General features: G+C 40.7%; 1 protein-coding gene across 3 annotated transcripts in view; it reads left to right on the top strand.

Annotated features, from left to right (window-relative positions):
- The window catches only part of cacna2d2a (calcium channel, voltage-dependent, alpha 2/delta subunit 2a), a 137,821-nt gene that overhangs the window by 80,414 nt on the left and 32,390 nt on the right, over positions 1-25,017 (top strand). For 2 of the 3 annotated variants that reach the window (XM_079342288.1, XM_079342287.1), the window contains exons 5-8: positions 3,579-3,623; positions 8,897-9,035; positions 19,822-19,953; positions 20,186-20,243. In XM_079342288.1, the coding sequence (XP_079198414.1) occupies positions 3,579-3,623; positions 8,897-9,035; positions 19,822-19,953; positions 20,186-20,243 (374 nt within the window). The remainder of the gene's footprint in view (positions 1-3,578; positions 3,624-8,896; positions 9,036-19,821; positions 19,954-20,185; positions 20,244-25,017) is intronic. The other variant, XM_079342289.1, reaches the window with a different exon arrangement.

The raw sequence follows: 25,017 nt of genomic DNA, 5'->3' as shown, positions 1-25,017 counted from the left end.
TAGAAATGAGCAGACATTGACGCCCTGGTGAGGAGACAAAGTCACATTGTAATCGAGAGCAGAGGACCGGTTTCTATAGCAACAGTAGGCATCTAACATATGTGCTGCTGCTTTTGCTGAAATTGGTGAGAGGAGGCCGGTACTGAGTATGGAGAGATTGGGAGAGATGAAGATAAGGGGGGGGGGGGGGAAGGGGCAAAGGGAGGAGAGGGAGAAGAAGTAGATCGAGATAAGAGTGAGGAGAGGGAGGGAGGAGAGGGGGAGGATTGATGTAAGGGAGGGGCTGGAGATCATCACCTGACCTCAGTGTTTCTCTCCTGTTTGGAATTTGTTGGTCCACTCAGCATGATAGATTTAATTTACTGATAGCACTTTATGTCAGTGGGATTTTCTCCGACTTTGTGTGACTCTTTGTTTGAGTCCGTCCCTCAGCGTCGTAGCTAGACTCACTGTATACATTCCTAGTATTTTAGTATCCGTATGCAAGTACACATGGGCTGTAAATATCCACTTGCAGGGTGCATAGGGCTCTGCTGAGACTGTTTTCAATAATTGCTGCCTGGGTGTCGTAATAGATGTGTGTTTAACCCAGACCCTAAGCCCATAGAGACCTGTGACCAGCCGTGGCATGTGGTTGTACCACCCCTGGGGGCTGCTCAGAGGGTCATAGTGGCCTCGGTCTCAACCACATGAAGCCACTGCCTGTGCCTCTATGCAGTTTGTGTTACAGTGTGCTGTTTAATTGCGAGTTATTGCAGTCATGAGCAGGATCAAGTGCTCATTTAATCACAACTGAAGGTTTCATATTCATCTTTTCAAAACAATACAGCTTAAAATACATCAGTTCAAGTTAATGTGATCTGTTTTGTCACTTGATCCTGTTTGTCTTTGTGACGGCAGATGTATCGTATCACAATTGTCAGTAACTATCATTGCCATTTTCTCTAATTTATCCCACCCACTCTTAATATGAGACCCAAACTAAAATAAACAATCCGAGTCCTAGTGGTTTGGTCAAATTAACACATCTATTTGAGTCTTTAAACGTAATTGTAGCAATTGCAATGGGTGTCACAACATGTGATCGTTTTTTTTTGTACTATCAGCAACAATAACAACTTGTTCGGGTAATTCCATATGTGATGGTTAGGTAAAAAGACAATGATTGACAAATAAGTGAAACTTGTTTTTGACCATACTTTTCTACAAAGTATGTGTTTAAAGTAAAACGTATAATCATTTTTAAAAAATACTTTAGAACAGCACGCACCTAAAAAAGTCTTTATATCTGCTTGTAATGGTCATAAAATGTTTCAATCCTTTTAGGAATTGTTTTAATACAAGTGCTCCATGTAGATGCTGTTAATAGTCTTACTAATGCTTCTGATACAAAGGGTTAAGTATACATAGCTATAACGTGGTGCAGGTGTAGCAGGAGTTAAGTGTTATGTACAGTGTAAACAGTGAGGTGAACACAGCTGTCCAGCTGTGCAAACAGACATGATGCCCTGACAGAAGGCTCACACATAAAAGGAAAAACCAACACAGTACCTCAACAAGGCTCTGAGAACCAAGAGCCGCTTTAAATCTCGTTTCAGTCTGTGACGTAAATCAAAGACGTTTCTCCGTTTTGTGTTTTTATGGTACGGCGAGAGTGCTGCCTTAAACATACGTAGATCGAAGGTCAAACAAAGCTACAGTGTTGGACATCACACTTCACTCTCTCTCTTCAGTAATGTGAGGGGTGGGTGTATTATGTATTTTGAGTGTTTAGTTTGTATGAGGGAAGCTGCTGGACGGTGTCCCTTAGAGTGAGAGGAACCAAGCGTTTATTTACAGGAAGCAGTCCTGAGTAATGAGTTGTAATGCGACAGTAGTGAGAGTAAACTCTTTAGAAGCTGGGGGACAAGTCTAAGAAGGACTGGGCTTCAGATCAATCCTGCCAGCAGACACAACAACACTGTTGCTCAGCCACAGTCTCCCTCTCTCTCTCTCTCTCTTTCTCTCTCTCTCTCTCTTTCTCTGCAGAGGCTCAAGCTATTTTTAGACCGTGCAGCTCTTTCCCCTCAGCACCCACCATCACCACAACCATCAACACCACCCATCTCTATCCTCTCAGTTCATCCCTTTGTATTGGGCCTGACCTCAGACCCCATCCTAACCCCCCTATCTTAACCCTACGTGCTCCTTGAACGATTCGCTCTGATCCCCCCGACTCAGCTCCTTTCCTTCCTTCCTCACACCTTCTCTCTCTGTCAGAGTTGGGGGGACAGAGGAGAGGGTGCTAGTTAAGTAGAAGAGACATGCCGGGAGGGGGGCGGGGTTAGATTGTGCTCATCCACTAGCTTGTCCATGTTCATTACTAGAAGCCACAAGCTGCGTCCAGGGCCAGTCCGCCCCATGTTTAGTGTCAGTGTGTGTCTTGATCATGCTGTGTTTCTTTTGCTGTATTGTTAGGGACCGAGCAGAGCTGATGACTGACTCTCTGATTAGCACTGGTGGCCGGCCAAGACCCTGGTCGTGGTGTATGGAGAGGCTCTCAAGCCGTAGGGAGCTAAAAGAGAGACAGACGGAGGCGGACATAGAGGGAGAGCCAATACGCGTGTGTATAGGTGTGTGTTAAACAAAAGAGGCTGCAGGACAACGAACAACGTTGTAAAAACAACGAGAGCCAAACAAGCTAAGTCAGACTGAGTGAATAGTGTGTAAAGGCTCCCTTTACCTCTACAGTAGACTCTCTTTCTCTGTTGGCCATCTAACCTCATCAGACCATGACGAGCGCTCCTCCAGTGAGGGCCAAACAGTCGCTGTGTTGCCCTTGAGAGCACGTCCTCAGCCTGCCTCCTCATGATGATGAGGCAGGCTCCCACGACCACTTCTCACAGCATGCAGCCCCTGCCCGCCCTCTCGTCGGCCTCCACAGGAGATAAGGACACTGGTGCAGGGGAAGGGAAGGCCGCTGAAAAACTGGGTGTAGGGTCCTTACTTGGAGGTAAAGGAAAGGAGCTCGGGGTGGTTAATAATTAGAGCAGCATAGTGCTACCCAATCGCACAAATCCACTATTTTCTTTCTTCCTTTTTTCCCTATTATTCCTCTTTAAGCGATGTTTCCCTAGGCAGCGAACAGAACAGAGGTTGCTCGGCCTCCTAGAGAGACCAATATTTGGAGTTTATTCTTCTCTCACTGCAAAACCTACTTTACCTTCATGTCATACTACACTGCCACATATGTATTATTTATCTACCTCCACTACACGTGAAAATGTTCCGACAGTGTTTTAAACACGAGTTCGAACATGGGCCACATTGCATTGCATCTTTTTAACAAAAGCATTGTCTAGATGCAATACATCCTTCAGTATCTCTTACAGCTTTCTGTTCGCCTTCTCATAACTGTCACTCCACATCACACTACTCCTCCTGTGTTCTGTGATGCTGATTATATTCTCATGCTAACCAGTGTGACAGAATATAACCAAGACTCTCTCTAGCTTACCGCTGCGAGGACTCGGGGGCTGATATAGACGCTGCTATATCTTCTCTCATCACCTGTCTTTCCACTCTTCTTTTCTGCACAGGAGAATGCCATTTCATACTACGATTCCAAAGCGGATTCAGACTATGTGAGTACAGTACGGACTGCTTTTCCTGCTCCCCAGTCTGCCTGCTGTAAAAAAAAAAAACCCCAGCCCCATCCACATCCCTACCCCAGCCTCTGCCCCACTATTCCTGCAACTCCATCCCCACCCCAAACTACCCCACCCTGGCCTCCTCAGTGTTGGTGCCCCCCCCCCATTCCTCCAAGTTGCAGGCCCCTGGGCTGTCTGTGTGTGTTAGTAAGGTGACACGGCTTTATGGTGAGTTGATGTGGCAGGGAAGGGGCAGTCCGATGTGCATGTGACGGTGACTTCAGCTGTCCTCCTCCAGTCTAACACCCCGAGTGTCTTCCTCCCGATTTACCCTGACTAACTACAAACATGAACTGCAAGATTGTTCCTTCTCTATCCAGGCACAACACAACAGGGATCATATCACACTCACACACCAGGACAACATTTTTTATAAAATATGTCATTCATGCTGACAATTAAGGGAATACCTGCAGGCCGGGTAATTCTTTCTTCAGAAAAAACTCTGCAAGCCACTGCTGTCTGGTGTCGCCACGCAGCAGCCTGCAGCTCCTCCTAAGGGTAGGTCACTCTTGGCACCCATGTGCACCATGATTCAGTTTCAGGGAAGAGTGCAAGAATACCCCCTCATAGATCGCCAAAGCGCAAAAAGATGGGAAGAGAGGGAATGAGAGAGAGGCATGCGGAGGAGCAATAAATCACGGTGTGATTTTCTCTTTGTGCACGCCACTCGTGTGATTAATGACACAGCGCTTTAGGGCCTGTCAGCACATCTAATTGGAGGACATCAGTCATCATTAACCGTGCACGCTGAGGCCGAGCGGGTGACACACCCCTGACCCCCACTTCACTGACCCCACACCACCCAAAGACAGCAGCAGAGGTCAGGCAGAGGTCATTCATCATCCCTGCAACCCCAACAGTCACCCACCAGTGCTCTCCGGTCTGAATATTGATTTCCCCCACGGTCCCCCCTTCAGAATAAGAGTCTACAACTACATTAAAGATCCTGTACTATTAGGGAGATGTGATTGGAATTCAGTTATAACAAAGGTAAGTGATTAGCAAGCTCTCTTATCCAAACCCTGTCTTCTCTGTACCCTATCCTGTACTCTGAACCTTGTTCTTTTTTCCTCTGTTCACTGTTCCCTCAATGTATGGTACAATGTGATGAATTCTATTAGCCTTGTGTCAACTCTTAGCTGTTATACATTTGACGATGCTGGGTGAAAAGCACACTTTTATCTTTCCTTTTGGTTTAAGTTTTCTATTAATTTGACTCACATGTTTAATGATATCCTTAAAGTGCACTTTTTTTATGGGCGGTCCTCTTATCTGCAAGTTGAAAAACTTTAAATTCTTACCGGCCATTTAAACCCACGTCTTTCTCCATCACAGACAAAATGCACCCCTGAAGTCTTGTCCCTGATTATAAGCTACGCTCCAGCAGGGACAAGACAAAACATCCTTGGTTAAAATGCTAATATGCAGTGCTCTGCCTCATCCCACATTCTCTGCAATCTAGCTACGAGGAAAATATTGTTAGTTGTGGTTCTAGGTAGTTATTTACTTCAAGGACAAACATGAACATACATTATTACAGGTTGTTTATTCTAATGTTAAATTACATCTGAAAGATTTTTGTGCTTTTTTTTTTTTAAGTCGTGACTTACGACATGATGAATATGTTAATGCAACTATTTACCATTGGAGTTATTTTTTCTGAGTGATTTCTTGTTTGTTTTAGAGAGCTATCTTCTTTAATCTGGCTTTCCCTTAGTCTTTCCAGTAAACACACACACCCACCAACACACACATACAACACACTCACAGGGAGGGTCAAAAGCGACACGCTTCAGGTTAGCCCTGCTTGGCTGAAGGTGGGAATGAAAGAATCTTCAAAATGTCATCTCAGGCCTCTTCAGTCTTTAATTAAACCTGGAGAACGGGGAGATAAAATTAACAAATTGGGTAATGAATCGAGCAAAACAGGTGGAGGAGGGTTAAGAAAAATGAACCAATCAGTCTTTCCTGTGTGGATTTATTCAGCTCCTAATTAGACGCTGCCTCAGTTAATTATGATTGGGCTCTTCTGAAGAAAGAAAAAAAAAACCCTCCCTGCTCGACATTGACAGAATTAGTGTCAGAGTGAGTGATAAACAAACACCTCCACCTTGCAGTTAGTGCAGCTGAAAAGCCAGCATCCATCCAACCTAATCAGGTAATATTACCATTAAGACAAACTGAAATATCAAGCCGTTTAACGTCACTGTTCAACAAATCTATTATAAACCATCCTTAACCTAACACAGGGGATCAGTCTGCTCAGCCAAACTCTGTATTTGACAAAAGGAGCCTCTGAGTTTTAATCAGCAGCAAACCTATTCAACAGTTGCATTTGTATTCTTCCATCCAAGTGCAATTACTTCCAAGGTTGGGTGATTTTTATTATGAAACTAAAGGATTTTTTTTTCAACTACACTCCGTCTAAGTTGTAAATTCAGTCCTATTTACTTCTGCAAGTGGAATACGGACATCATTTAGGATCAAGAACAACAGCAAGGGCTATTACCACTGCTACAATGTCCTTAATGTGAACTGCTTTTTACTTGAAAGGAGAAGTCCTAACCTGTGTTACCTTGCAGTCAAACTGAGGTCATATCACAAAGGTGAAAACTAAAAGACAAAGATTACAGGTTTATCTCAAAATGGTTTTTGAAATAAATGTATTTAACCTGCTTTAACCTACATTATAAAAGGACTCTCTTCAGTGAATTAAACAGGTTGTAGACTCACAAATCTTGTTATAAGCAGAAACTTTTTTCTAATGGTGAACAAACGTCTATTTGTCACACAAGCGGCCATCTTGTCTTTGTTGTACCATATACCATTTCCAAAAGTGTTTGTTAACTGCACTTTAGGAAAAAATTCAATAAATGTGTATCTTTATCTATCGATCTCTAAAAATGTAACATAGCTCTAAGATACACAGTATATCAGCCGATTTATATGAATTTCGTTATTGGCCTTAAAAATCCTATATCAGTCGGGACATGTTAAAAATGTCAAAATTCTATAATTTCATAGCCTTTCTGATTGTGTACGAAAATAAAATGAACTAAAATAAAATGAATATTTTTTTTTTCAAGTTTTTCTGATGTACATTTCAATTAAGATAATTCACTTCAGAGTGAGAGTTTCTCCGTTATTAAGGAAAGAAAAAAAAAGAACAGCATTAGTTGAAGGCCAGGTGTATCTGCTTACTTATTTTTCCATTCCTTATGTATTTAATATGATAAAATCTTGTTTTGTGTCCTTTCATAATTGTGAGAGAAATGTTCAGGAGCTGCTCTGTCACAACACTTTACTGTCCGTCATGGTGACTTTCAGTAAGACTTCAGCCCACCAACACCCCCTCCCGTCCCAACAACAGCTTGTAATTGCATTTTAATAGTCAATTAAAGTTGGCCCATCAATCAATTTCAGCTTTGGACATGGGGTTTTGATTTAATTTCTCCAAAAAACAAACATTTTTTATCATGTCAGATCCAATTAACCCATGCTGCTTTATCAAAATGATATTAAGTGCGTGTTGCATTCGCACAGTTGTGCTTTCAAAGATTCAATCAGATGCAAATGAAGGAACAGATATCAAAAGAGTAAGTATGATGATTAAAGTGTGTTTTCAGACTGCCATATGGCAGTGTATAGAAAAGCTGAGTGCTTTCATTTTAAGGGTGTAACGGTACTTATAAGGGACAATTGGGTTTCTATGACACTTTTGGGGTGATGGTTAGTCCAACAGGAAAAAAAGCAAGAAAAGGCATTTTAGGTTTGTGTGTATTGCACAGATTAGTGTTAAGTGTTTTTTTTTTTTTATCCAGTATCATGTAAAGCTCCCTGCAGTGCATAGGATGGGACATTGTAAGCGGTGAAAACTTTTAATATACTCATGACACCATGGTCCTCTGATTGTCAGTGAAATGTTTTTCTCTCTGCTTTCACTTCCAGATGCTTTTTTTAAAACAGAGGGGATAAGTTGTTTGACACCTGTTTCATTTTTCCTAGCTTCACACCAACTTTCCTGAACTTTAAAGAAACAAGTGATCTTTTTGCTCTGTCATATCCTCTTGCTCTATTACAATTTTCTATGTTTTGTTGCATCTTCTTCTTTTGTGTTTATTGTGTAATAGTGGTTAGCTCAAAGTTACCGTCACTGACAGGTGTGATTGCATTCTTTCTCCACTCTTATTCATCGATGACTAAATGCACAGAATTATAAAGTCTGTACCGTGACCGCTACATAAGCACATACTGTTACACTCTTAAATTATACATATTGGTGAAATTGTGTATCAAAGATTTAAAAATTTTATCCCCTTTTAATTTCTCAGAATTGAACTTTAAATGTTGAAGCTCACTTTGCATCCAGGTATTTAGCGAGCACTGTAATGCTTCACTCTGAAATCAGATGAAGAATGAGCCAATGGACTGAGCCAGAGAGAGGGGTTATATCGTTTTACCTTTTTTTCCCCCCACATCCCACAATCGCTCCCCATCCCGAGAGAAAAGACACAGATTGTACTCCACTGATACGTTATCAAGATAAAAAGCTTAAATGTCACGTTGCTTCTTTATCTTCTGGCTTGCTTTGATATCTGACACTTTACTAATGCAAAATGTGTGCCAGGCTTTCTCAAAATATACAATGTTAACAGTGAAAGGGTGGGAAAAATCCACAACACGGAAATATAAGACAGACACTGCCCACTGTTATTTTGTTTTAGTTTGTTTAAACATACAGGCAAGAGAAAAGAGACCGTCTATTAAAATAATCATGGAGTGGGTGGGAGACTACACAGTGATTAAGTGGTGTTGGTTTGCAGTTATCGCTGAGGTTAAATTGTACAGCACCTCCTGTGTCTGTGATAGTCATCTTGGTTGCTAATGAGTCCTGCTGTTCTTCTCTGTTGAGAGCAAGACTACAAAACCACCTTAATCTGAATGCAGCTAGACAAAAGGCAGATTAATGACTATTTTGTTCATAAAATTATCCAAATATGATGCGTTTTTAATGTGTGACTCCATAAGAGAAGGAGTTATTTATATGTACTAGAGTTACAGATGGTCGTTGAAAAGCACAATATGGGAGATGACAGGACGCAGCGCTGTATTCGCATCATCCAATCCCTTTCCTGTCCAAAACTTTGAATATGTATGCTCACTCAGATCTGTGCGTGTGTGTGCGTGCGTTTGTTTGACTGCAGGCAGACGATGGAGAAGAGGAGAACCCTTTTGAGAGCGCGACGTCTTTGGAGCTGGAGTTCGTGGACGATCCGAATTTTAAAAACAAGGTCAACTACTCTTCCAGTGCAGTGCAGATACCTACAGACATCTACAAAGGCTGTGAGTACACAAGAATACCCCGTCCATACTGACTGTTGTGTGACTGCACACTGCTTTCCCTATATGTAAGCAAAAGTGAGCAGCACAAAATAATTACAGTAACAACGAAACACAAACATTCAATTACAAGACAAAAAAAAAAATGTCTCTTAAATATCTGCAAGTAAATACAATTAATGTTTCTGAAGACAAAGCTGGACTGAGGTCACATTAAAGGCCCGCTGATAATGACAATTCATGTGCCTTGGATTCTGTCAGGAGATAAATTACACATCAAGAATTCTTGGGGACGCCAGAGGAATTTTAACAATGAACCATTTAAGGAACCAATAGGTTTTCTCAAAGCAAGGAAAGCATAACAGGCCCAGGGTTCAGGTAAATCACGACATAGTCATGTTGTAGAAAAAAAAATGTCAACCTCAACCTCATCTCCCTCAGACCTTTATTGATATCATAAAATGGACTAAAAGGTAAACATAAACAAAGTAGACCATGCTTTTTTTTTTTTTTTTTTTTTTTTGCCAAATCCCTGGGCCTGACTCTGCATGAATTGCATACAATACTGTACATATGTCTGTGTAGAATAGTCAACAACAGAATGTAAAACTAAACTTTCCCTCACAGGATTTCTAAAGTGCATGTTCTTCTACTTCTATTCACGCTTTCAGCAATTTCTCCTGCGTCATGCAAGACCTCTCTGTCTTGTTTCAAAACAAGTCACTTAGATATAAAAAGTCTTCTGTTTGTGACTACACCCCTCTCTCTCTCTCTTTCTCTCTCTCTCTCTCTCTCTCTCTCTCTCTCTCTCTCTCTCTCTCTCTCTCTCTCTCTCTCTCAGCACATTAGCTCCACCTCACCTTCTGTTTACATGAGCATCCACTTGAGCACACTAGTATTTCCTCAGTTGACAGAAGGTCTTTTTACAGTATATTTTTTTCTTTATGGGTGGTCATGGTCTTCCTGCTCCTGGACCGTGCTCTTTCTGCCAACACTGTGCTCCCCTGCAGCCATGGCACCTCTCTTTGTCTGCATCTGCCAAAAAACAAAACAAAAGGGAACACATGTACCTTGCAGGATGTTGATTTTGCTTGTCATGTTCCCTCTGTTATTCACCTGTAACCTTTCAGACACTCTGCCTGCCTCTTTAAAGACTCAAAAGCAGGGCACGTGTAGACAGACATTTCACAGTGGCAATTTTGCCTTCTTCTTTTCTTTCTGTCTCGCTCGTCGCCTTCTTTGTTGAACCTTCACTGTATGGCACCTGTCTGTAACAATGGCCCCCAGCTGTGTCTCCAGACAAATCTCGTCAGAATTAGACACTCTTGGTTCAGGAGGAGATGTCAAAGGCCAAAGCTAACTCACAATAGAGCAATCAGGCCTGCACATTGTTCCCAGAGCCATTTTGTGGCAGCTCTGGTTCCCCTGTCTGAAGATACGACTCACAGAATAAAGGCCTCTTGATTGAGCCTGGCGTAGACTAGAAGAGTAGGTTGGTGTGGTGCATGGAATTAGTTTTTCCACTTCTGCTCACTGGAATATGTTTGCTATTGATGTTGTTTAGTTAGCTCCCATTGCGTCGTCTGCTGTGCTACGATTGCCAAACTGCAGCTTTTGTGCCAACTCCATTATGTATATGATTGCTATGTTTTAGTGGTTGGTTATAAATAAACTGTGAAGAAAAACATATTGCTGCTCAAATGTACAATAAGTCTTCAAATGCTTTTCAATCCCAAAGTCAAATAAATATTTTTAAATATCATTTTTGAGATCTTGAAATTAAAGCACTTTGTTTATGAAGTTAAAGAAGTATTTTTGAAGGGGAACACAGGTTTAGCTCAGTCCGTAGAGAAGGTGTATTTTATACAGAATCTACAGTCTTTGACACATCTGCTGTTAGTTTGACTCCTTGGCTTTTTGATGCCTCCTTCCAAATGTCCCATCTGTTTGCAGTTGCAGCAAAATATGTCTTGAAAAGTCTTTGGAATATATTAAGTAAATATGTAAGCATACATAATTTAAGAAGATTTGACTTAATTGAGTGATGAAATTTCTCGATTTTCGCTCTCTTTTTTTTGTCTTCTTTTTTTTTTGTAAAGCTTTTTGGGTTTTCACTGAAAGGTCAGGACTGTGGATAGAGTCAAATATTGGAGAAATTGGAAAATGACATCCAAGAAAGAACTGAACCCCAAGCCATCCGTTTCAAAGGCAATATAGGGGGCATAAACTAATGACTCCACCAGCCACCAGCAACTCTGAAGACAACATGTTTTAAATTCAATTCATAAAGAAGTGAACTTATCAGTGTTCTGTTTTCCATCTTCTCTGCTCTGCTAAAGGCTAGCATCTGAAAGCTAACTGCTTAGCCGCTGTACTAGAATAACACCCCTGAAGGTCCGATAATACTCTTGCTAGTTGAGTTTCTTTATATCAGCGCTAAGAGTGTCTGAAATATCTCAGATACTAAACTGTCCATCGAGAATTTAGCAGTGTTTAAAGATTCAAATGTTAAATTGGTAGGGGACTCTTCTGTCTAATGTAGCTTACATATAGTTCACATGAAGTTTGTGCCATGGGAGCTGTGTTATTTTTAAGGAGATGTTTGATAGTGGATTATTATCTGCATGCCCTGTTCTGCTCTGGTCCCCACCAGTGGGGGGGGTTGCTGGGTGCCTTGGAGAGGTGTCTGAGGAAACATATGTGGGTGGATTGTTTTCCTCTGGGTCTGGAGAGGTCTGGATCTACACTTTTGTCTGTGGGTTTAGGATTAGCAGAGGAGAAACGGTGTGAGTGGGTAGATTCGGCTCTTTGTGTCCTCAGGGGAAGGTCAGAGGTAAGGCAGAAAAAAGAAAACTGTGGGAAGAATGAAACACAGTCCAAAGTGCAGCATAATGTTCAACAGTTGTTGTCAAGTGTTGTTTATAAGAGCTCGAGTCTAGTTTGTTGGAGTGAATTGTACGCACTGATAATGCACTGAATAAATTGACTGTTTTCTTTGAAATGGAGGCTTGAATTAAGAGTCACTGCAGAATCAGTGTCCTCTGAACTGGATCGAGATAGTGGCACAGATAGACGGAAAGATAAAAGAGAAGGGGATGAGAAGGCAGTAAAGGAAAAGAGACGCTTTAATAATAGAAACCATTTAGGGCACAAAAAAAAAGCTTCTTTTTTTATTGTCATTCTTTCAGCAGCTAAATGAGGCAGTGCATGCGTCCTGGTTTGATTTGTCTGCTAGGCCCCATGTCCGTTTATTGAGATTGAAAGTGTTCCCTGGGCGCAGTAATGAACCATTTTATGATTCATTATCCCTCTGCTGATTCCTGCTGCCAAGTCTGCAAACTTTCTAATTAGCTTAGGTCAAACATTCATACAGTTTTCTTCTAATTATCATCGCTTGTTAAAAAACGGACATTGCAAAACAGGTTGGATTCTCATGGGCTATGTTGTAGAAATGTCGAGGAATAGGCAGGGATATGTTGGATTACTATAGAAGAAGGATCCTGGGAATATAATCTGTAAATGAATCACTGAAACATATAGATGGGAATGCAAAAATGATTATTTTGCAGATTTAGGGGAATATAGCTATTTGAGCCCAGTTCAATACTAATACAGAGAATACTAATCCAGATTGGTTCACACTAAACTGCAGTTAAATTATGACATGTTGAAAAAAAACCTGCTTTTTTAAAACGGTTGTAATAATGTGTGTTGTGCGCACATACACAGAGTAAGGTTATGTTCCTGTTATGTGAGAATAGGCAACCACTGTTCCCAGCAGGATATAAAGAAAACCACCAGAGAATGTGGGAAGTCTTTTCATTAAATATGAAGTTTTCAATCCGCCGCATGCAGTGTCTTTTCCAGCGGCCTAACGTCATGTTGTCACTTTGCTATTGTTGTCGGGCACAGCGAGAAACTCAGTTGTCAGAAATGAATGTTGAGGACTGGCTAACTGTGTGTGCAGCTGAAAGAGCAGAGCTTAACTGTTTTGCATGGCGTGATTAACCCTCCCACTCATCACACCCACAACATACACACAAACACACACACGCATTATCCTCCTCACAGGCTCTTGCCTGTCCAGTTGCTCCAATCTTTGCTCCTGTCTTAGTTTTAGAGCCATACTTGTGGGCTTTTATGTTAAAGTTACTTTCTAATGTCAAAGCTCGAACATGACATATTCTTTATTTCCAAAGCCTTCTCTATTTTCATTTTCATTTTTGGACTCACCGAAAACCAAAAAATGTCTGGTCTGTGGTTCTCTTTCTCTCGCATGCTCAGTAGTTCTCCTCTGTTTCTAGCTCATCCAATGGGTGCTTTGTAATGTGCAGTGGAAAGGTAAGTGTGATGGATGCAGCAGATACAGAGTCAAAGCAGTCCTGTATGTGAATGAAAAGAAGATACCGATCTGCAGAACCTAATATCAGTGAAATTACCTCTGAAGCATCTGGTCAAATGGATCAGTTTGCCCTGTATTGGAGGGACAAAGGCATCTTTTAAATTACACACTCAAATTTGTTCACAGAAGTAAGGGGGGAGTCGTACTGAAAGGAATGAGAGTTTTCTTTTGTTACACTGTCGAATAATATGCTCTGATTCTAATTAGAGAATGTTCCAGTTATAAGTACATGCTAGGTTTTGTCATCTCAAAGTTTTAAGCTGTGAATCGCTGAGGTTTGCCAAGCCACATAAATGTCATCTTAGTGAGTGTGTGTGCAAGTGTGTGTGTTTTCTTTTTCTCTGCATGCACAATACATGCAGCCTGTATTTGTTTCACATGCCTCAGGTTTCCATCCAGTGCAGGAAGCTTCACTGTCAACCAAACTCACCCCACACTGGAGAGCCACTCAGTCCCTTTCAACATCAAACCAGCTTTAAACATGTGGAAAAAAGCAAAAGTGATTTGTCAAATAAGGCCATAAAAATTTTTTTTGAGAGTGCTAAAAAAAAAAAAAGAAGAAGAAGAAAAGAAGAAAGCAAAAGAGAGAGAGGAGGGATAAGGGAAATAGGATTTAAAGTTTAACCAAAAGAGAAGAAAGACAGTATAAACACTGCAGGCTGTATTTCTGTCATTTCTGACTTTGCAGACTCCATCTTTCTCTCCCCTCCCTCTTCCTTCCATCACCCATCCTCCCCTCTAGTTTGTGCCCAGTGAAGGGGCACTATCATTTACCCGCACACTAATTAGAACAGTCAGCACGGCAAACTCCACGTCACTCACCAGCAGGCTCACAAATTACATTTCTTGTGTTTGTTATTTACTGCTGTTCGTTAATTAGAAAAGAAATATTTGAAGAAGCACTCTGGAGGTATGGTGAAATCTCTCCCCTCTGTCTCATTCTGCATATTGAATAATCATCCCTCCTCTGAGAACTTTTTGTCTCCCCCCCTTTCACAGCGTGAGATTACCATTTAACAGAACTGAGGCCCTCATTGAAAGATACACTCATGTTAAATGCTATTCCCTAGTGAAACAGCTTGAATTCGCCTTGTGAATTTAAATTTAAATGTGTTAATTCTGCTGTTTTGAGTTGCAAAGAAAACAGTTCCAGTCCACTGCAAAGAATCCAAATGAGTCTATTCAGCATCCTCCTGGACCTCCTTGTCTAAAGCGAAGCTACAAGAAAAAGCACATTTTCTTTGAGGAGGCTTACGATTTGTTTTAGCTTGTCTGTTACGGATGTGTGAATCCCTGCCAGCTCCTGTTGCTGCTGTTTCCTCTGCACGATGAAAGGTTTAAGGTTGTGGCTCTCTAAAAAAGTTGAACCAGCCACAAAGGAGCAGAAAGAAGAAGACAGGAAGGGAATACAAGAAAGACATACGGGGAAATTAATTGACAACAGGGAGAGACAGTGAAGATGATGGTGAATGCAGATTCTCAGCTGCTGGTCCAATGTTGATCAAACTGCTATTTCAACAGGTCCAGTTTTGCTTTTGTTACAACAAAAGTCATGTATAAAGTAATTTTTCTGGGTATTTAAAAACTGCTCCCAGGGAGGTCTTTAAATGATTTACAGCAGAGTAACTGTAGTAGCTGTAGAATTAAATAAAACTGTGAACACTATAAAACAAAAGCTCACCTCTGCTGGCAGATGTATTTTAAAATCGGGATGTATTTAAACAAATGGATCCACCAATTGCATCACTGGAGATAACAAGCGTTAGTCCAGACATTTGTGCGCTTTCTTCACCACGTTGGATTGTTCCTTTAAGAGAACTAAACCTTCTTTTTGAATCTATTAATGTGGCAAAAAAAATGGAACGGGAAGCTGTCATTCAACAGAAAATTTGAAACTATTGAATTCCTCTCACATTTAGTGAACCTACATTGTATTAAAGATAACCTCTGAGATGGGAATAGTATCCTCTCTGCATATTAACTAATGGCATAAAAACACAAGCTGCTTTTGTCTGAGTTACTCTTCCTGTGTGAAGTAATATTACCTGTATGTCAAAGTAGAATTGAACCTTCCACTCAGTCCTTCTGTTAACAGTAGTTTATGATCATGTTTATGACTCTTTAGAGAGGCTTAGCATTAGCTCCTTTACCATTATGGATTTCATATGAGGGACTACATGGGTTCCACTCTGATCTATCGCGGCCCCGCTGCACCTTTATCCGGCTCTCTGTGTGTACAGTGAATGCCTGAACCTATTTATATAATGTCGGATTAATACAGGGCATAAGGCGCAGATCTGTCTGGATGGCTCTTTATCTCAGTATATCAGTGTGAATAATGTGTGTCTGAGGTGTAAGGGGTGGGGGTCATAGAATAGAGGTGCTGGTACGTTGGGGCATGGGGGGTGGTATTGAGAAATGATCTCATGCCGAGATGCTCCATAAATCCCACTCATAATTGTTTCCCTTCTTGGTGTGCAGTCTTGCTCCATAAAGGGGCAAAGCCAAGGGTGCTTAAATGTCAGGGGAGCGGCACACTGATGAATTACCTTTTAAAGATATCAGAGAGAGGCACGTGAAAGATGAGCCAAACACAGCACTCAGAAGCCCTGCCTGCCATTTCTAAGCATATCCCCCTCCAAGCCCTCCGCCCCTCAGGGGAAATTTGTCTTTTTATCAACTGTCCAGAGAAGTCACAGCATATCCTCACTGAATAAATCAAAGAGAATTAGCTTGCTGTGTTCTTTTATCTCCAATGGGACCCTTTTTTCTGTAGAGATCGCCTACCGATGTGTTTTTCTTCAGTGTGTGTGTTTGCAGAGGTGACTCACAGCTGCAGCTGACTGGTTTAGTTTTGTTCAGTAACACAATCACACATTCATATATACACATACTGACACATCTTTTTATCCTTGATTAAAATACCAAGTAGGGATTAAGTTTGAATTTCATTTCACTCGGCCAATTCTTTAAACGATAGTAGTTAAAAAGGGAAATAAATCACCATATACTGATACTGTGGCCAAGATAGCAACGTTTGATCTGGAATAAAAAAGAACGTATTTTTATCTGCCTATTTTCCAGGGAATATAAGTAAAGGTACTCAGAAGACTTCTGTAGACAGTATTGAGAGCATTTCATGCAATGTAGTCATGGGAACTATGCTGGTCAAGTTTTTTTTTCTGTAAAATATCTTATTTGGATATTTAGTTAGAGTATATTTATTTATATTTCAATTCAGTTTATACTTGATACTGTTTCATTAATATAGATATATTGATATATTTCATAGACTTTAGAGAAAAAGACACCATCATGACCACACACAAAGGAAACGGTCTGAAGTTGCTTTGTGTTTGTGCTCCCGTGGATGTGCTGAAAGTCCATCTTGCCTACTCAAATTTTGGTTAATGTGTGGATGTTTGTCACTGGGCTGAGATGGTGCTAGTTTGAAGCAGAGGTCACAGGATGTGTTTGTGCCCTTGGCCTGTCTGTGACAGCTATGATTACAGAGCCTGGTGTGTCTCTCGAAGCAGCCGGGCTTTCACCGCACACTGACTGAAGCTTCTCAAACCTGCTGGGAGAGCGCGTGCTTTAAAGGATACATTTTTAACACATTACTCAGACAGGTCTTCGACCACAGATTGTAAGAGGGGGATGTTTTGCCCAGATGACACACACACACACGCATGCGCGCACACACAAACACACACACACACACACACACACACCCTGAGTTTAAACACAACACATACACAAAGACAGAGAACAATCAACTATTTTCCCCTCAATGTTTACTTGTTGTTTTTATTACCTTTTTTCTTTTCATATTTATTTCATTATAGCTGTTATTATCCCAGCACCCATACAGGTTTATTATTATAATAACGACTGTACTATTGATTATTCCTGTTATTGCATTTTCTGTGTTATGCGATATTGTTTTTCACATTAGTGCCAATAAAGCTTCTTAAAGTGTACAGCCCAGATGAAATGGAAAACTGTGGTTTGGTTCTGTAATAATCTCCACATACACATCAGTAAAACATGGCCACTAGTCTCTCCAACGTAATTCTGAGTGGTGCTGCATCAAGTTTGAAGCTCCTGTTTGAAGCGGCAGAGATGCAGAGAGTTTGACTCGTTTTCAGTCTCCAGTACAGTCATTGAAGTTCTTCAGACCATCTGGACTCCTGGCAAATCTGAGCACCGTGTTATAGGAGAACATTAAGCTGCTTTACCTTCTTATTCTGGCAGAAGTAAATTAAAACAGCAAAATTAACTTTGCAGCAGAAATATCTCTTGCAAATAACAACACGGGGAGAAAAAAAAAAGCTGATATGGCATCTGATTGAAAGGTAAATACTGATGTTTAATAAGTCAGATGTCAGGGTTTACTATCTTAGTCAACACAGCTGTCTTCATGACTCCACATATGAAATTCTTCTTTTTTTCTTTCACAAAAATACAAAAGTTAACTGACTGACAGAAAAAAAGTTCTAATAATCAATTCCTTGACGTCAATCATTTCTTCTGCCATTTTGATCTCAGTGGTTTAAATTGAGGTACGTTTTGTTTTCCTTTTCTCTCTCTCTCCTCGCTTTGTGGGCGAGAAATTGCTTCTCTGAGCTGTAAAAGCAGTCACTCATTCGTGTTAATTTCTGTGTTGCTTTCCATCAATCGTCCTCCCCTCTCTCTGGGTTTTTATGTTTATCCCCATCTGTAAGGCCTGCCTCTATCCTCCCCCGTTCCTCCTTGGTGTTTATGTCTGAGAATTGTGAGAAAAACATGTTGAGGAGCTCCCCTCGGTGATGGCAGCAATTTAACTTTCATATATTTTTTATCCTCCAGAGAGTGTGCGTTTTTTTGTTGTTGTTTTTTTTAACATGATTCTGGAGAGTAATGGCACTTGGCTTTTGTTTTGAATGACAATTTTAGAGAGAGGAGCTTGGAACTGAGTGAAAACAATATTGTTTTTACAGGTATGATACAATTGTGATATTTAGAGGCTTTGAGCTTACAGTGAAGGAGGTAAGCGCTGGTTAAGGGAACGACAGCTGACAGCTCCTCAAAGACTGTGCTGTAATTGAAAAGCATTGGAAAAGTGGATAATTATTGTTTGTTTGTGTGGAACTCAAAGGAGGAGTTGAGATAAGCTGGACTTGTCGGTTTAGAGGCTTGTCTGGCTTTGGTTGTCTGAGTAATTAAATCAGAGGTTCTCTTGCCTCGTCCTGTTTCCTCTTTAATCAGCAGGTCAATAAACCTCAGCACTCCACATCCTGTGACTCCCGCTTGGCTATTAAAGGCTGACAGAGAGCATTTTATTTTTGTTTGTTTGTGTGTGTTTGGGAAAGAAAGAATAGCAAAAACAATTTGGATCAAATTTGACAAAAACAGAAGGACAGTGTAAATACAATATAAGTTACAGGAGTCAGGTAGAGAAAAGAACAAGACACATGTTGATGTGTTTGTGGTGTTATTCCACTTCAGGTTGACTACATGATGAATACTTCTCCCCACAATCATAAATCCATTTTACCGAGTGCCGCTGACCTGTGAGATGTATCTGTGACCTTGCATTTTCGCTCAAAATCCAGCACTTTTTCTTTTGTCACTCATGAATCCTTTTGACAGAAACAAACGTTTATGAATATTCCTCGGAATATTTCATATCTCTCTGCCGGCCAAATGTGGTTTCTGCCTCCACATGCTGCGAGTGACATATGACCTCTTCCAAAGTCACCTCCAATTCCTCCTTAGTGCTCCTCGCAGATTGTCCAGATTAGACTGATGCCCTGTTCAGATGTCTACCGCCGGCTTAGCTGCCTGCATACATCCATTCTTATGTGCTCGGCTTACGGCCACCAGCAGGGACAAGGTTGTTCAGCTTGAATGCTGACCTTTGATTTACTGACAGAGTAAAGCAGGTGTTATGAATAGTATGTTGTACTATATGTATGGTTCAATGTTTGAGTTTTTATTAGAAGAAAAATGGAATCTGTGTCTGTGATCATTTGGTATTTTGAACAAAAGTTTCAAAAACATCCATTATACAAAACTCTGGGTTTAAGTCGGATTATAAAAAACTATTTTGAGCGCCTGTAGTTAGGACACTCACTTTTCATACTTACTCTGAGGCACATAATCAGTACCTCATTTACATTTTGTGTCATATTTGTTCACTTTTTGTAACCAGAAGCACATTTTGAGTTGAGCGAAAGGACCTTCTTTTACTGGGGCTTAAACGTGTCCTCTTGCACCATGACTCATGAAAAGTTTGGATGCATGCAGGCTTTCAAATCTGGGTTGAAATCAGTAAAACTTTTTTCTCTGCTTTGAGGAGGGGAAACCAAATTAAACAGTCCACTGTTGGTCTGTTTGTTTCCACAGCTCCAGTCATCCTTAATGAGCTAAACTGGACCCAGGCGCTGGAGAGGGTCTTTATAGAAAACCGTCAGGAGGACAGCTCTCTGCGCTGGCAGGTGTTTGGCAGTGCCACAGGAGTGACTCGATACTACCCAGGTAAGCTGCAGGGGAACCGGTCAACAGTCTGCTTTATAACTCATTGCAAGATAAAGTCTAAATTGACCCTATAGGGCTCCTCAGCAGCAGAACATTGCCAATCTCTTATCAGATGGCTGTACTGGTAATTCGATAGACAGAATGAAATTATGATTACTCTGATCTAATCTGATCTGAAATATCCCACAGTGCTCCGGACAGACTGTAACTTATTTTCTACTGCTTTCTACAGCCACTCCATGGAGGGCACCCAACAAGATTGACCTGTACGATGTCCGCAGGAGACCTTGGTGAGTGCCATATTGATCAGGACATGTTTGAACAGAGTGGTTTTAATTATTGTCCACCCCCTTTATTACACCCTCGCCATTTAAGGGGGAAAAAAACTTTTTTTTTCCTTAAATGTGTGTGTTTGTGTTTAAGTATATGTGTGTGTGTATATATATATATATATAAACACACACACACACACACACACACACACACACACACACACACACACACATACACAGGCCTTTAATCTTTTTACCTGGCACTTTCTTTTAAGGTATAATTGATAATAATAAGAATGTACTGTAATATGGTCCATATACCATATCCCTATATAAGCTATAATCAGTGTTATATTACAGAAGTCTTCCAGTTCAGATAAAATAAAAAAGATCTTAGGTCAGTTAGGTCGCGCCTCATGTACAAAAACTAGTCTTCCAAGCGGGTTCATGTCCATGTTTCCACATATCATTCTCTACTCTTTCTACCAATTTCCTATCCATGGTCCCATCCAAACAGTTTGAATATTAGATATTAAACACATTTTAAGTTGCTACAAACAACCAAACCCTGGCTTAACAGTCCTAAATCAGGTCAGCGTTTGTATAAAATATGCTGTATTTGAAAAGATAAATTGATTAACTGCATGATCGCAGTCTCGCTGAGTGTTGTCAGGATTTTATTTTCATTTTGGACACAAGATGAGTCCATCTGAACGCTGACAGTGAAGAGGATTGAGTTGCTCAGGGCAGACAGTCTTTAACCGATACAAACAGCAGCAGCAGAAAATTGCAGAAATTTAACTTGTCATTGTAACACCTGTGCTGTCTGCAGCAGCGCTGTCAAGCTGTCTTCAAATTGTGACAAACTGTTGTGATCTGATCCGAGTCTATTCACGAGCTAAAAACACTTTAGATTGTGAGTGTTGTGTTTTAAAGGGCATATTTAGCCAAACGTTTTTCATTTATTCAAGAAGATATTTAACACCTTTTTTTTCCCTTCAAAGCTTTTACTTCTTGTTCATATCTGAATACAGTATCTTTCACTTAAACCGACCCTGCAACAGTAAAAATGTGTGTGCATCATGGATTTATATGAAAGTGATCCTCAAAATTCTCTTGGAAAACAAGTTTAAAATTGCACAGTTGGACAGGTTCTATTTAATTGTCTGCTTAAGGCATATCTGCAATTTATAGGGCTTTATGAATGTAACCACAGTCACAAGAAAAGGCTTGGAATTAAACGTAGCCTTTTATAAGATTACTGTATTGTGTTTTGTTTCTCCTCTTAGCTCTACTACTGACTCCAGACCAGAGCTAAATAAATGATGTTGTTTAAAGTAGTGAGACCCTGACTCGTATTTATCTCAGTTAGTGATAATGTTGATGCATTGTCTTTTGTTACGAGGACATAACAGAACAAGATAGGGGCTAATGTTCTTTGTTTTAAAGTACCCACCTTTTGCTGTAGTCCTCTGTAGAACAACTGATCAGTGCAGTGCAGAGTGCTGGGGCAAGTGAGTGTCATGAACCAGACAGAACTAGGCTGCATCGGTCCAAACAGCACCCTTCACCAACCTGCCCCAGCTTCCTGTCCATCCCTCCCGGTTCAATCTACCTGCCACTGTCACATCGGCTTTGTGGCAGCTCTGCCTGTTGCCTGGTTACAGGTTGGAGCGAACTGGACATAATCATGACAGCAATGTTGATTAGACCTGACCCCGTTTTCCATCTGTGTCGTGGTCTGGCTCAATTTGAGTGGCTGTTTGAGGTCAGGCTACGCTTGTCAGATAAAGTCAACCTGCTCAGAGCAAACAAGCAAACGACAAGAACAGGAAGCCCGGCTCTCTGATTAACTTTGTACTTAACTCTTAAGTCAAAAATCATTATTTCAACAGCTTGAATGAAAAAATGTCTCGAAGAAAGAATTGTTTGCAGCTTGAGAAAATACCACATAAATTGACTGACATTGAGCATGAGGTCAACCAAATAAACAAGATCCAGTTTATTTCATTATATAATCAAAAATTACACTCCTTACTAATCAACCAGCACTGCTTTAGAATTCCAGGCTAGAACAAATTAAACTACAGTCAGTAAAGTAAATTAAAGCAATCATATTCCAGAGTAAAACAGTGAGAAAGAACCCTTCAAACCTCAACATGAGCAGACCAAGATTCAAGGGCATTTAATAACGAACGTAAGGACAGAGAGCGATGCTGAAGATGCCGCATGTGTGACCAGGTTTGACTGATAAAGATGTGTATTATTTGCTCAGAGGAACACTTGTCGCCCCCTCGGTCCTTTATGTTTGGCATGCTTCTCCTTATGCCAGAGCCTTTGACACTCTTGTGGCACGTTGCCTAGCAACTTGTGCCCAGCGATGCTGCGTGGCTGGGAGGGTCATGATATGTCAGGTCCAACCTGTGTTATTATAGTCAAACATGCTGTCTTCTTCACTGACAGTCTTAAGAGAGGTCGGTCAATCACAAGCAGACGAGATGCAGTTCACTGAGTGAGCCCATCATGTGTGCTTACTGTATGAGACAGCAACAGAAAACAGCATCATGAACAACAACATGAGCATCTACACACAACGTAAAACGCAAGTCATACGTCCACTAAAAGTGAAATAAGACCACAATTTTAACGCCTTTATTACAGAGAAAATTGGAAAGCATCAGAAAGAGAGAGAGAGAGAGAGAAAGAGAGAGAGAGGAATGACAGACGGAAAAGGGGTCAAAGTTCAGATTTAAACCCAGACTGGCGAACTAATTATTATTATTATTATCATTTACTGGAGTACTTTAATTGATATATAATATTTTCACAATATAAGAATATAAACACAATTGATTAAACAACAGAACAACGACAGAATGTATGGGAATAAAAAAGAAAACTTTTATTTTACAAAGCATGCAGTGTAACTACTATATAAGCAAAATGTCCATTATACACAACTTCTCGTATACCTTTCAGCACTCCTCCCTCAAGTAACAGACAGATCAGATGTGCTGATATGCCAGACGGAGACTCAAGCTTCACAAATACCCCCATAAGAGCTGAAAATACACAGATGCAGTCAAAGGAACACACTCACTAACATTTGAGTTGATGCTGTCCCCAAGTCGAAGATTTGATTTACTTCAGGGAGTGGAATAACAGTCAGGTTTCATGGCTAGTTTGTTTCATAACAAGCCTGTTTGTGACCTGGCCAGAGCTGACCAGGTGCACCTCTGAGTGAAAGAAAAAAGAAGATCTGACAGCTGCCTGCCTCTACAGATGGGCTATCTGCCCGTCTGCTCCCCACATCATCAGCCTCAGGAAAATTAATGGTCCAGTCAACACACTTAATTGTGTCCAATTGTTCTGACATTAATTATTAACATTTGTCCATTATAATGTCTGTTCGTGTTATCAAGGGAAGCGAAGCAGAGGGTGAAGTGAGGGAGTGGGTGAAGAGAGAAATAAGCAGAGACAGGCATGGAGTCCTGTTAGCCAAGCGTTGCAAAGATCCCATTAGCTCCCAGGCCCACAGCCGCCTGTATCACATATTGATTTCTTCAAAAAGTCAATCTAACCTCTTTGTAAATATTATGACTGCGGGTCTCTCCTCAACGCTGAGGCTCCCCAAAATACCATTCCTATATCTGGAGCTCTGCATCCTTCTTTCTTTCATTCTCTACAACCCCACTTTCAGACAGAAGAGAGACCAGTGTGTTATTAGTGAACCTGAAGGTGACACAAGGCTTCTGCGGTTTTAGTCCTTACAAAGTGTTTGACATTTCAGTTCGAGCCAGAAGGGGAGAGGACACAGCAGGAGTCTCTTTTGTTCCATCTGAGAGAGCAACAGTAACCAACTTGTCGACAAAGAAGTGATTCTGATGTATTCCAATATGCATCATTAATTCAGTATTCTATTAAAGAAAAGTGGTTGTAAAATTGAGCATAAAATTTTGTGTGTTTTCTCTCACCGAAAATATGGAAATGTGAATCCCAGTACCAACACTTCCAATAATCAACAGAAAGTGGAATGAATAAACGGCAGACAACATCTATTTCTCCTGCAGGCTCTCTGGGCGCCGTCCTCCTATATATATATATATATTTTTTTTTAATCTTAATTCAATCTTTATTCGCCTGCCACATCCTCAGGAGCACTAAGAGAGCATCAGTCCATAAAATAATAAGCCCATCAGCACAACACAAATCCACACACACATGGGAGCAAGCACACAATCACACCTACATGCACGCATACACACACATCAGCAGCAGTCTCTCTGTGTTAATATACAGCATCCTCATTATTCTGCGACCACTCTGCTTACATCTGCTGTACAAGTTGCGTGCACATCATAGGTCATGCTATGAGGAAAATTTACACTGTACAAACACACACGCAATACAGATACATATGTGTATACTAATTATTTTCTACACAGTGTACAACAGTGCCAAAAGAGGTAGTTAAAGATATAGAAATATGAACACACTATTGGACATTTACCAACACATACACATAGAAAATGTATAGTCAACTTTTTTTTGCACACACACTGTAGCACATTACAATGATCCCAACCCTCTCCATGTATCACACTACATGTATCTATTGCATCCGTCTGAAATGCATGTCGTAGATAATTTCTCCAATTTAAATGTAATGTACAACACTTTGTGGAATGGGTCAGGGTGCATAAACACAATCTCCCTGGAGAGTTAGCCCCCCGGCACAGTTAATGTATTGATTTTACAGCGCTGCGCCATGATAAAACTATTTCATGAATTC

This window comes from Symphodus melops (genome assembly GCF_947650265.1).
Source record: "Symphodus melops genome assembly, chromosome: 4".
Lineage (NCBI taxonomy): Eukaryota > Metazoa > Chordata > Actinopteri > Labriformes > Labridae > Symphodus > Symphodus melops.
This window is presented reverse-complemented; position numbering and strand designations above follow the sequence as displayed.